This window comes from Kogia breviceps, chromosome 4 (assembly GCF_026419965.1).
Source record: "Kogia breviceps isolate mKogBre1 chromosome 4, mKogBre1 haplotype 1, whole genome shotgun sequence".
Lineage (NCBI taxonomy): Eukaryota > Metazoa > Chordata > Mammalia > Artiodactyla > Physeteridae > Kogia > Kogia breviceps.
The window spans coordinates 156,971,115-156,983,843 of record NC_081313.1 but is presented as its reverse complement, the minus strand read 5'-3'; the positions used below and the strand labels follow the sequence as shown (position 1 = coordinate 156,983,843).

Below are 12,729 nucleotides of genomic sequence, written 5' to 3'. Positions count from 1 at the left end.
CAGTAATAAACCACACCTCAGATAAAAGAATTGCACAATCCCCCTTTGTTTCCTGTTCTACTTTTGGAAAGATGTAGCTTCTCTGGAGCAAAGGGGAAGCAGTGGGTTGAGGAGCTGCCTCCCCGCCTTGGTCCCTCCAGCCCATTCTCGTGCGCTTCACACGGCCTGGGGCCCACAGATCTGTCCGCAGCTTCCCGGCCCAACACCCTCCAGGACTTCTTACTCTCAGAGTAATAAATAGCTCTAACAGGCCACCTCGCCCTTGCCTGTCTCTCCACCCTCACCTTTTGCTACTCTTTGTCCCCTACTTCATGGCCTCTATAGAACAGTCCTATGAACTTTCTGTTTCTAGAACCAGTTCTTCTACCTGGAACACCCTTCCACAACCTTCTACCTAGCTAACTGTGTATATATACACATACGCATATATGTATACACACACATATACAAACATATTATTTTCTGAACCGTTGAAGTGTTTTGCCCCTTAACCCGTAACGACTTTAGGATGGATTTCCTGCAAACAAGAGCAATTTCTTTTTTTTTCTTTTTTTTTCTTTTTTTTTTAAGTATATATTGATCATCTGCTTTGTGAAAGGTTGTATGCAAGCTGCTACACATAATACAAAAGACATGATATATGGCCCCTTCCTTAAGATTCTTTGTTTCAAATGACTAAAGAAAAAGAGCTTATTTACTAAATTCATATATATTATTATTTAATTAAGTACTGACTAAATATAGCCAACTGCCTAAAAGGCTGGATCAGGTAATACATGTATGCATGGGGACAAGAAGTAAGATTTCAATGCCTGCAGGAGTTAGGAAATGACACTAAAGTCAACGTAAGGGAAAGCAGAGCTGAGATGGTTTACTGCTGACATCATCTGAGTACCTACATCTAACCATACTTAAATATAATCTAGCTAAATAAGTCAATCAGTTTCCTTCCTCCCCTTATTTTTCTTTAGCTGCTTCTTGCTGACCTCTTTGTTGCTTTTTATTTTTTATTAATCTTTATTGGAGTATACTTGCTTTACAATGTTGTGTTAGTTTCTGCTGTACAGCAAAGTGAATCAGCTATACATATACATACATCCCCTCTTTTTTGTATTTCCTTCCCATTTAGGTCACCACAGAGCACTGAGTAGAGTTCCCTGTGCTATACAGTAGCCTCTCATTAGTTATCTGTTTTATATATAGTAGTGTATATATGTCAATCCCAATCTCCCAATTCGTCCCACCCCTCCCCCTTCCCCTCTTGGTTTCCATATGTTAAGAACAATTTCTTATATAACCACCATGTAATTATCATAATCAGAAGATTTAACATTATTAAAATCCTGTTTCTAATCTGCATTTCATATTTAAATTTTTCCCATTGTCCAGTAATGTCTTTTATACCTATTTTATCTCCCCCTGTCCAGGAGCCAATCCAGAATCACACGTTACTCTTAGTTGTCATACCTTTTTAGTCTTCTTTAATCAGAAGCAGTTCCTCTGCTTTTCTTTGACCTTTGACATTTGAACAACCTAAGTCAGTAATTCTGTAGACCAGCCCCCAGGTTGAGATTTTTCACTGTTTCCTTGTGACTACCACAGAAGTGACGTTCTTCTCAGTATATCGTATCAGGAGACCCAACATATCCAGTTATCCCCAAATGGGTGATGTTTGCTTTGATCTCTTGGGTAAGGTGGTGTCTGCCACATTTCTCCACTACAAAGTGATTCTTTTTTTTTTTTCTTTAACCATTGTAATTAATAATTTGAAGGAAAGATACTTTGAAACTGTGCAAATATTCAGTTCCTCATCAAACTTCATCCACTTGCTTGGCATCCACTTTACATCCGCTTTGCTTTTAAGGAAGCTCATTTTACATTGTTAATAAAGAAAAGAAAAGAATATAATATGATAAGTGGACTTTCTCAATTGCCCCATCTAACATACCTGCATCTCCTGTGTCAATCCAGTCTTCCTTTATGAAGACCTTATCACGTAAAATTGAGAGACATCTGATATGTATGGCATTAGCCAAGGCAAGATTTCTGGTTTGCATTTTCCACTCTATTCATGAATGATCTTTTCATTTCCTTTTCTTTTATAATAATAATTATATAAATATATATATATATATATATTTTTTTTTTTGGCAATACGCGGACCTCTCACTGTTGTGGCCTCTCCCGTTGTGGAGCACAGGCTCCGGACGCGCAGGTTCAGAGGCCATGGCTCACGGGTCCAGCCACTCTGCGGCATGTGGGATCTTCCCGGACCGGGGCACGAACCCGTGTCCCCTGCATCGGCAGGCGGACTCTCAACAACTGCGCCACCAGGGAAGCCCAACAATAATATTTTTAAAAAAGAATCCGTGAAAGGGGCATTTATTTTAATAATGGGAAAGAAGATACACGTTATTTTTTCGGGCTTACCACATGTTATAATATTGCTTTTGTCTCATTATGGTGGGCGTCAGTAATTGCATTTAGTTTTTTTCATGCTTGATACAAGGCCTCACTTAAGACTCTGAAGAGCTTCTTTCAGCCTTGGGGTCTGTGCATTAGAAATCATTTGGATTGATTAAAGTCATGAGGAGAATTAGGGTAAGGGTCAGATCATAGGAGCATCAGGAAGGTAAAATATTACCATTTAAACGAGAAATGGAACTTCTTCTCCTTTAGTGAATCACATTTTCAATGACAGATGGGGTTGCTCACTGTGAGATTAATCATGCCTGACATTCACTCATCCATTTATTCAAAAGAAAATCATCCTGCAAGCCTACTAGGTGAGAAGCAATCTATCTACAACTTCTAACCTTATAAAGTATGTATTTGAATTAATTCTTCTGGGTCTCTAAGCAAGATTTGGCCAAAAGGAACCTTGAGAGCTTGCTTATAGGTTCTATTAAAAGAGCTCAGGGGCTTCCCTGGTGGCGCAGTGGTTGAGAAGTCCGCCTGCCGATGCAGGGGACACGGGTTCGTGCCCCGGTCCGGGAAGATCCCACATGCTGCAGAGCGGCTGGCCCCATGAGCCATGGCTGCTGAGCCTGCGTGTCCAGAGCTTGTGCTACACAACGGGAGAGGCCACAACAGTGAGAGGCCCGCGTACCGCCAAAAAAACAAACAAAAAGTAACACAAAGAGCTCAGAAACTGGAATATCCTAGATAAAGCAGCCTCCTTCCTCCATCTAGGACTAAGGGCTCCGTTTCAGAAACCACCAAATGGAATGGCAAGAAAGAAAGGGGTCTCCAACTCTCACCCCCAGACAACAAGATCAGGAAAAGCCCACGGCGTTCATGGAACCGCATTCAGTGCAGTCCAGTCACCTCAGGCCCAAATTTCCTAGGAAAGAGACTTTCTCCTGTTTCACCAATCACTCTCACATGAGGTTCTGAGCATAAATGAGCTTCTCTGAAATATCATCAGTATCAGAAAACTTTAGAGCAAGGGAAAACCTAGAGAATAAATAGCTTTCCCTTTAAGACATGTCTCCACTTACCCTTCATACTGTCCAATTTGTTCCTCACAAAAGGCTTGTGAAAAAAATTAGAGTAAGACTAGGTCTCCTCATACTCTGGTGAGGACACTGAACACCAGCAAGGTGAGGGGGCAATTTGGAGTCAGGAATGAACCAGAGCTAGAATTCTGAGCCCTGGGTTCGTAGTCCTCCAGTCCACACTTTTGCCCCAACGAGGTCATCTACACTGTCTCCATACCATCCACCAGCTGAAACGCTTTCATGGCACCTATCAGAGTGTTAGTTGTATTTTATTTATATGATCGTTTGCTTAATGTCTCTCACCCTAGAATGTATGGATTATAGGGATCAAATATATTTTTCTCACCGCGTGTGCCACAGTCTACCTTGGATGGTTGGGTGGACAAGTGGATGAGCCAATATGCCACCCATGTGTCCTAAACATAGCCACACCTTGCATTGACACGCCTCATATTTCTCCTGACCTTGGTGACTTCATGTCCTTTCTCAGATCGTAGCTTGCTGCCAGACATGGCCCTCTCAGTGGACTCGTCTTGGTACCGGTGGCAGTGGCGAGTCAGAGACGGCCTCCCACAGTCTCCATCAGAAGCCACACCACTGCTGTCCCCAGAGCAGGGGACGCAGAACTACAGCCTGGCGCAGCAGCGGGTAGTGTTCCCCAACAACAACGTATTCCACCAGGATTGGGCCAAGGTCTCCAGGAGATACTCTGGCAACAGAATCTGCACCACCAAGTACACCTTCTTCACCTTCCTGCCCCAGAATCTCTTGGAGCAGTTTCACAGGTATACGACCACTTGGCTGAACAGTACACACTTGATAGCCAAGTATTTGCCACTCAGATGAACTCAGAAATGCTACCCTCTGGCCCAAATGCATGTACCTTGAGAAGCTTTGTCATTCATTCATTCATTCATTCAGTATTTATCAGATTCTACTCTGTGTTAAGTCATGTGTTGTGTACTAGAGATACACGAGGGAAAAAAAAGACCCATGGTCCTGACTATATTGGCTAGTGAAAGAGACAGATATTAATTTGAGGAATTATGTAAATTGGTGTAAACTATAGTTCAGATAGATACTTCCAAGGAGAAGTATATGGTGCTATTAGAGTGAGTACAAGAGAAATCGGGGCTAGTTAGGAAAGTCAAGGAAGACTTCTAGGATGAAGTAACTGTGGAAGTCTAATATGAAAGAAGAGAATGTGTTAACTACGTGGAAAGAGGCAGAGAGAAGTCAGAGAAGGGAGCCAGAGAATGTTCTTTCAAACAGACCTTCATGTGCAAAGGCACTGTGGCAAGAGGGAGAAAGATGCACTTGGAAAACATAAAAGTGCAAGCCACTCTTTTGAGATAATATATGCAAAATTATCTTTTAATTATAAAGCAAAATATGCACCTAGACAGTATCCTAAGTTTTGAAATTATTAGCACCTACCATTTATTGAGCAACTACTATACTCTGGAACCCTCCATTGCATACATAACAAATATTCATCCCGTGTATTATTTATAGGAGCCCTTTAAAGTAGATAGTACTATCCCTATTTTAAATGGATTTGACTTTAAAGCCCTTACCATGAAGTTCGATGTGACACTGAAAGAGAATGTCATTTTTAGTTGGCAAGGGCTAATAGTAGGGAAGCAGTAATGTGGCAAGTATATTGGTCTTCTCCATGGTTTTCACTCATACCTTGCTTGCCCCTTCCAGATGGGCTAACCTCTATTTCCTGTTCCTGGTGATTCTGAACTGGATGCCCTCCATGGAAGTCTTCCACAGGGAAATCACCATGTTACCATTGGCCATTGTCCTGTTCATCATCATGGTCAAGGATGGCATAGAGGACTTCAAGAGACACCGCCTTGATAGAGAGATAAACTGCTCCAGCATCCAGATATATGAAAGGTAAGGGAAATCATTCCTCTGTTTTCTCTGTGGCAAATAGATTATGCAAACTTATCAGTGTTTTCAAAAAATTGGTCTCTCTTCTCACATTAATTTTCTTCAATTCATTTAATTCAGTGATACTCAACCAGGGCAATTTTGCCCTGCAAGGAACTTTTGACAATGTCTGCAGATGTTTTTCGTTGCCATATTGGGAAGGAGGTTGCTACTGGCATTTAGTGAGTAAAGGCCAAGGATGATGCTAAATATCCTACAATATACGGGACAACCTTCCACAACAAAGAATTATGATCCAGCCCAAAATGTCAATAGTGCTGAGATTTAGAAACCTTAATTTAACTCATGTAAATGCCTTAAGAGCAGGGTTGAAACCTCAAGAATTAAACTCTAAAATTGACTGAATCATCTCAGGAGACCAAGTTCAGGAACAGCTCTTTGGAGAGTGATGGGTAATGTCTCCCAAACAGGAAAATGTTCACCATTTTTAAAGCATCTGTGGCTCTTGGCTAAAAATCCTTGCTTTTAGAACTGAGCCAGGTAGGTTTTAGGACCCAGAGTTGGCAAGCCTGTTCTTGGTTGCCTGGGGTGGAAAAGGAAGCTACCTGTGGGTGACGTCTGCATTCCAACAGGTGGAGTCTCCACAAACAGAAGGAAGTGACCTGGTGGGTACACACCTGTTCTCTGCAAGCTCTTTCCTTGTCATACTTCTCCCCGAGTTTTTATATACCGGCTTTTTACTTTTAGTTTTCCTTTTGAAAGAAGAGAGAAATTTTCAGCAGAGTAAACGATGTCAGGAACATCACTCGCTGGCAGCTGAACAATGGAACTGATCAGGGAAGAACCTCTTTTACGGGGAGCTCAAGTGTCCTGCTATGAGAATTAAAGAGACGAGATTGCGCAGAGATGAGAAAGGAAGGCAAGAAAAGGCGGAAAAGGAAAGAAGACAAGAAACGAGTGGTGGTCTCCAACCTGCCCTTTGAAGGACGGTCCCACAAAGAGAACCCCAACAGACATTATCATGGGAATCAAATTAAAACCAGCAAGTACACTCTGTTGTCCTTCATACCCAAGAACATCTTTGAGCAGCTACACCGGTTTGCCAATTTCTATTTTGTGGGCATTGTGATTCTGAATTTTATCCCCGTGGTCAGTGCTTTCCAGCCTGCAGTGAGCATGATACCAATCTGTATCATCCTGATTGTCACTGCCATCAAGGATGCTTGGGAAGACCTCCGGAGGTACAAATCCGATACAGTGATCAATAACCGAGAGTGCCTCGTCTATAGCAGGTAAAACGAAACAGCCGGGGAAGTCTCGGCCCCAGCTCTGATCTTTCTGTGGCTGCTACCACCGCAGGTGCTGTTTATGGAAGGATGGGGTAGGGAGATAGCATTATTTTATCGCAGTGAAACTGTTCAGTTCTCCACAATGGGGATTATGGTTTCAAACTGAAAAACACAAAACAAGAGAAGTTGAGGCTTGAGTCAATCGTTCATTGAAATTAGGAGGTCTTTATTATGTGACATTTTCTTTGCTGTTTCAAATGTGTTAGACATTTAAGAGTTTTGCATAAATTCACAACCATTTTAGGTCCAGTGTGGCCATGAGCACATTGGAGTGGGTTTGGAGACCCTTGGAGAAAAGTGGCATCACTGTTTTTCAGGGAAGCAGTAGGCAGTGTATTGGGAGAACCAGCCCTGGAGACACAGTGCCTGGATTGAACGCTGTCTCCATCAATCGTTAACTCTGTGACCTTAGGCAAGTGACCTAACCTCTCTGAGGCTCATTTTGTCCTTCGTAAAATTGGAGCACTTTCTGAGGTGGTCGTGAGAATTGCATGTGCTAATCCTTGGAAAGTACTTAGCACTGCTCCTGATGTATGATACATACTCAGTATACAAACTGTAATTGCTTTATTTTCAGAATGTAAAACTCACATTAGCCTGATCAAGACTGTCCTTAAGCTTTCTCTCTGATATCCCAACCCAAACAAAAATGGCTCACCACCTGTCTTGCCATGTTCTTTAACATAGTTTTATACCTGTCATTGTCTTAGAAAGACTCCATTGCGTCAAAAACCAAACTGGGTTGTTAGGAAAAGGACACACTCTCAGTCAGTAAGGGAAGAAAACAGAGTTACCGTGTGTCTTAACTTTGTGACAATTCATGTAGCCCAGAAAGAAGCAAGGGAATGGAGGCTGGGCTTACAGTGAGATTGCAGTGACAAAGAGCGCTTTCTGGGCTGGCAATAAGAAACTTTGGATGAATCAGTCACTTAGATGAATACAGCAGGTAGGGGCTTGACTTCCTGCCAAATAAGGGAAAAAGTCCATCTCTCTCAAGAAGAACCATCCCTCTGACTTGTTCTCTCTGATCTCATGGACCCCAAGATATTCTGTAGTTGCTCTGGTCCTTCTTAGAGTGAAAGGGGCTTGCTCCGAGGTGTGCCCTACAGCTGTTTAGGGGCTGCTTCTTTCTAAGCAGTTCTCTTCCCCGGGGTAGAACACGGAGCTTATGACTTGGAGCTGGCTGATGGATGATAGAGTTTATGAGTCAGACTCCACTCGGAAAATTGTAGCCTGGGGAAGCTTCTAAGTAGATCATGTAATACAAGGGACTCAGCTGTCTCCAGGGCACCCCTAAGAGAACTTTCATACCTTCTCCTCAGCAAAAGATGAGCTTCTGTTCTGCTTGCCTACAGAACCAAAATTGCACATCTAAAAATATTAATCTGAAGGTTTGGGTTTTTTTTTTTTTTCCAGCTGGATCTAATTGTCTTGAGTATTGTTAGCACACTGAATACCTAGAGCTGAGATTGAGTCATTCTTCACCTTTGAGTAAGGAAATTATAAAGAGGAAAAAAAAAAAACTGTTGGAGTGTGCCGTCTTTCATAAAGAGACTGATTTTTTAAGAAAACATTGTTTTTCTCTAGTCACCAATCCACCCCATCACTTTTTGTTTTTTGTCTTTCTCCTTTGTTGTTTTTCTCATAGAAGATGCACGGTGGGGCTGGTTCCTTGGGGAGGGATACAGGTGGACCTCAGTGAGCCTGGTTCTCTTCTCCCTGCTTTGCCAGAAATCCTCTGCCCTGAGCATCCCACAAAAATAAGTCTGTTCTTGGGGATAATCTCAGTGTCAATCAGACCACAAACTGACCTGTGCTGGGTGCTGGCCTGGTACAGGCCAGGCTGTTGTCATTCTGTTCTCAAAATAGCTTCCAGGAAAATGGCAGAAAACTGAGGAGATAACAATCCAGAAAAAAGAGACATTTATCCCCAGGCTCACTGGCAGGGAGGGACATACAGGTTTTTTTTTTTTAAACAAATAATATTATTTTATTTATTTCTTAATAATATAGTTTCAGAGAAATCGTTCTAAAATTATTATAGATAAAAGTTTAGTGATAATAATAGGTTTGATCATTCTTCACTATTTTGGTGAATCATAGTTTAACAAAGAGAGCATTTGAAAACCAGGTTCTAAGTTCAGTTTATTTCAATACTTGATTTATCATAGTTGTCAGGACTGAAAAATTACCTTGGAAAAGCACACATCATGCAATATGTACTTGGGAAGACTTTATGGTTATTGATAATGGATATACAAATTCATATTTTTAATTGAAGTATAATTAATTTACAATGTTGTGTTAGTTTCAAGTATACAGCAAGGTGATTCAGTTCTACATATATTCTGTTGTGTCAGTTGAGATGCTCTCTGCTGCAAGAAGGAGAAACTTTAACTTAAACAATTTTAACAATGAAGAGACTTTGTTTTTGTTTTTTGTTTTTTGTTTTTTGGGGTTTGTTTTGCTGTATGCAGGCCTCTCCCTGTTGTGGCCTCTCCCGTTATGGAGCACAGGCTCCGGACGCACAGGCTCAGCGGCCACGGCTCACAGGCCCAGCCGCTCCGCGGCATGTGGGATCTTTCCGGACCAGGGCACGAACCCGTGTCCCCTGCATCGGCAGGCGGACTCTCAACCACTGCACCACCAGGGAAGCCCGAGAGACTTTATTTCTTAAGTCACTACAAATATGCTGAGGTGGGCAGGTGATCAGGCATGGTTCATTCAGCCAGTCAGCATTCTAGCTGCGGCAGTTAGCTGTCCTTTTCATTCAGTCCCCCTCTGTGTCATCTTTACCCTCAGGTAGATTTCCCTCATGGCAATGAGATGGCTGCAGCAGCTCCAGCCCTCACATCTACATACAATAACCCACAAAGGGAGGAAGACAAGCACTTCCAGAAGCATTCTTGGAAGGTCCAGGAAGCTTACTCCCCAGATCCTCCTCATCTCTCAGTGACCCCAGTGGGTCACATGCCCATCCCTGAACCAATCCCTCTGAGCAGGAGATGAGATTATGCTAATTAGGTTATACCTGAGCCATTGAGCCCAGCATGAGGTTCACTTCCCTGAAAGCATATGGGCTACACAGGGAAGGTGAAAAATCCAGATTTTAAAAATGAGGTATTTCCAAGAGAAGGAGAAACACATGTTGGAGAGGCCAGCACTATGACCTCAACATCATCACCTTAAAATATTTTTGAGCCTCGACTCCTTGTGAATTGCTTTCCACATATTAACAGGAGCAGACACACTTTGGGACATTCTGTAATGTATAGCCTTAAAGTTCTTCTAACCCTGAAGTGGATTAATTCTATGAAAAACCCCAGAATAGGAAGATAGAAAGTGCTAGATATTATTATCTTAAGTGATGAGGCTGAGGAGCATTTCCTTCTGCCAAACATTGAAGATATTGGGTTGGCCAAAAAGTTTGTTCAGGTTTCTCAGACCATCTTACTGAAAACCCCGAATGAACTTTTTGGCCAACAAAATACATGATAGGATGTCAGGCAAAGAATACAAGATCTGAGAGGACAATTTTTTTCTGAGAAGCAACATGAAAGCTTATATCTCAAGCACTAGTTCTATCCATTTTGTCTCAGATTCACACATTTGAGAAACTGATGTCAAATGTCCTCATTTTTGTACAGTTGAATACTAGGACCCTAAGAATTTTGCTCACCTTAATCCCATGTACCATCCAGCCTAGACTTGTTTATACTGTGAGAGAATCTTTTTGCAAACAGCAGAAGCCTTGTTTACAGAATTACAATCCTGTTAGAGCATTTTCTTTTACTATAGCAACTGTGCTTGTGGTCGAAAGGTGACCCATTAATCAGATTTATGGAATGACTTCAAGGAGAGATTAGCTTCAGAATTGTATTAGCTTAGTTTCTCCCAGGGCTCAATTTAATGAATCTAGAAACCATACCCAGCAAGAGAATTATATTTTTCCATCCAGCTTCATATATTTTTATTTGTATTCAGAAAACAGGCAACAAGGAAGCAGGAGTGGGAACCAAGGGAATCCATGAAGGTTTTTGTCCCCATAGCGTAAGGCAGCAAAAGCCTTCCAGTGTTTCAGCAGCCGAGCACACAATTATTCATCTGTTCAGCAAGTCTTACGTCAGGACCGAGTACGTGTATATCAACATGGAAGGCCCCATGTACCCTCGAGGGGCTCTCAGTCCAGAGAGCACGAGGAACTTGTAAACAGCTACAGTGTCCCTTGCCTATGGACAAAGGGTCACAGTCATGCATGGGCTGCAGTGACACATCTGCCTGCCAAAAACATCAGAGCCAGCCGAGGGAAGCCTTCTCTGAAGAGGTGACATTTCAGGCGAGCACTGAAGGAAGAGAAGCATTCAAATGGGTAAAGAAAACAGGTCGGCTCACAGCCTATTCATGTGTCACCTAAAGGTTGTATGTGTGATTTATGCTGGTCTCAAAAAGACCAGGATCAAGAGATATCAGGAGCTTAAGAGAGAAATAATTCAGATAAGAAACTTTCTTTTATTTTTATTGGCCATGCCGCATGGCTTGGGGGATCTTAGTTCCCCGACCAGGGATCGAACTCAGGCCCTGGAAGCGAAAGCTCTGAGTCCTAGGCACTGGACCGCCAGGGAATTCCCTAGAAACGTTTAAATTCTGACTTTTTACCAAGACTTGGAGATTCTCTTTTCTGTAAGTCAGGTGGCTGCTATAACATAAAAAGAATTCCAGATGCTACAGAATCGCGGCCAGTCTTCTGACAGCATGGCACTGAGGGCCGGGTTTCCCAGCTGTGGAAAGTTCTGTTGGAGAAGGCAAATGCCTGGCCTGCAGCCCGTTTTTATTTGTATATCAGTTTCCTTCCGTGCCGGTGCCCCCATAGGAAAGCCTGAGAATGAGGAAACCAGAGGTCCTCATCCTGGGTCTGTCACCAATTAAGTACATGACCTAAATGAAGCCACTTAGGCAGTTGTGTCCCCATTTGTCTCATCTTTAAATAGTGGTCATAGTCTCTCTGCGGTAAATTTTGTGAAAAGATGTGAGATGACTTGTCAGAGGGCTTGAACGTAGCAGAGGTATAGAAACAACTATACAATGCAGTGCCAAAGGAGAGTGCATAAAGCAGTCTCAGCAAGGATGTTTAAAACATGACATCTTACTGGATGCTTGGCATCACACCTGGGCTTGTCTCAGAGCTGCCACTTACTAAATGTGTGGACACTTGTAGTTACTTGATCACTGCAGCCTCCATTTCAACTTGTATCAAGTGGGGCCAGTATTAGCACCTATCTCTCAGGGGCATGTGGACTGAATGAAATAATCCTTATAAACTGTTAACTCAGTGTCTGCACCATAATTAGCACTACGTAATTTTTTAAATCTCCAGTCACTTCAACTCTAATTTTTTCAATGTCAGGCCCAGCCTAAGCCTTCGTCTTTCTTGCTACATTTCCCACCCATACAAGGGAGGAATTGTGTATTTTATTGGCAAAGGTCAGGGCATTCACTGAGCCACATTTTCCAGTGGGCAGGGTAACAGTGTTTTAAAAGCAAAAACTTGTGCTCTGCTCTCTCATTTCTCTTCTATTCTATGTGGCAGGATTTAAAATCTGAATTTGGGAAACCCTGCTAGAGCCTGGACCTCTTTCCCCTAACTCCGTTTCCACAGCACTCCTGAGCACACCCGGACCAAGATTTAGATTTAGGCGAGGGATTTAGGTGGCCCGGAGCCTAAGCCACTTCTCCCAACCCAGCTTCTAACATAGAATGTACATTCAAATATCATATTTGTGTGGCTCTTAATATAGTAGCTATTTGACCCCCATTCTACTATCACTTTCCTCCACATAACATCCCTCTGGGAAACCCAAAGGATATGAGATGATTGACAGGGTAGAATTTAGGCTTTGCCAGGGCCGTTCTAACATCGAAATACAATATGTATTCTTTACCCTAAAACGATATCCTCAGTTTGCTGCAGCTGTTAAATG

At 42.4% G+C, this 12,729-nt stretch overlaps 1 protein-coding gene across 1 annotated transcript in view; it reads left to right on the top strand.

Annotated features, from left to right (window-relative positions):
• ATP10B (ATPase phospholipid transporting 10B (putative)) overlaps nucleotides 1-12,729 on the top strand; it is a 305,387-nt gene that overhangs the window by 171,879 nt on the left and 120,779 nt on the right. Inside the window, exons 3-4 of the mRNA XM_059062671.2 lie at nucleotides 3,991-4,285; nucleotides 5,211-5,405. Coding sequence (XP_058918654.1) covers nucleotides 4,011-4,285; nucleotides 5,211-5,405 — 470 coding nt within the window. The 5' untranslated portion in view covers nucleotides 3,991-4,010. The remainder of the gene's footprint in view (nucleotides 1-3,990; nucleotides 4,286-5,210; nucleotides 5,406-12,729) is intronic.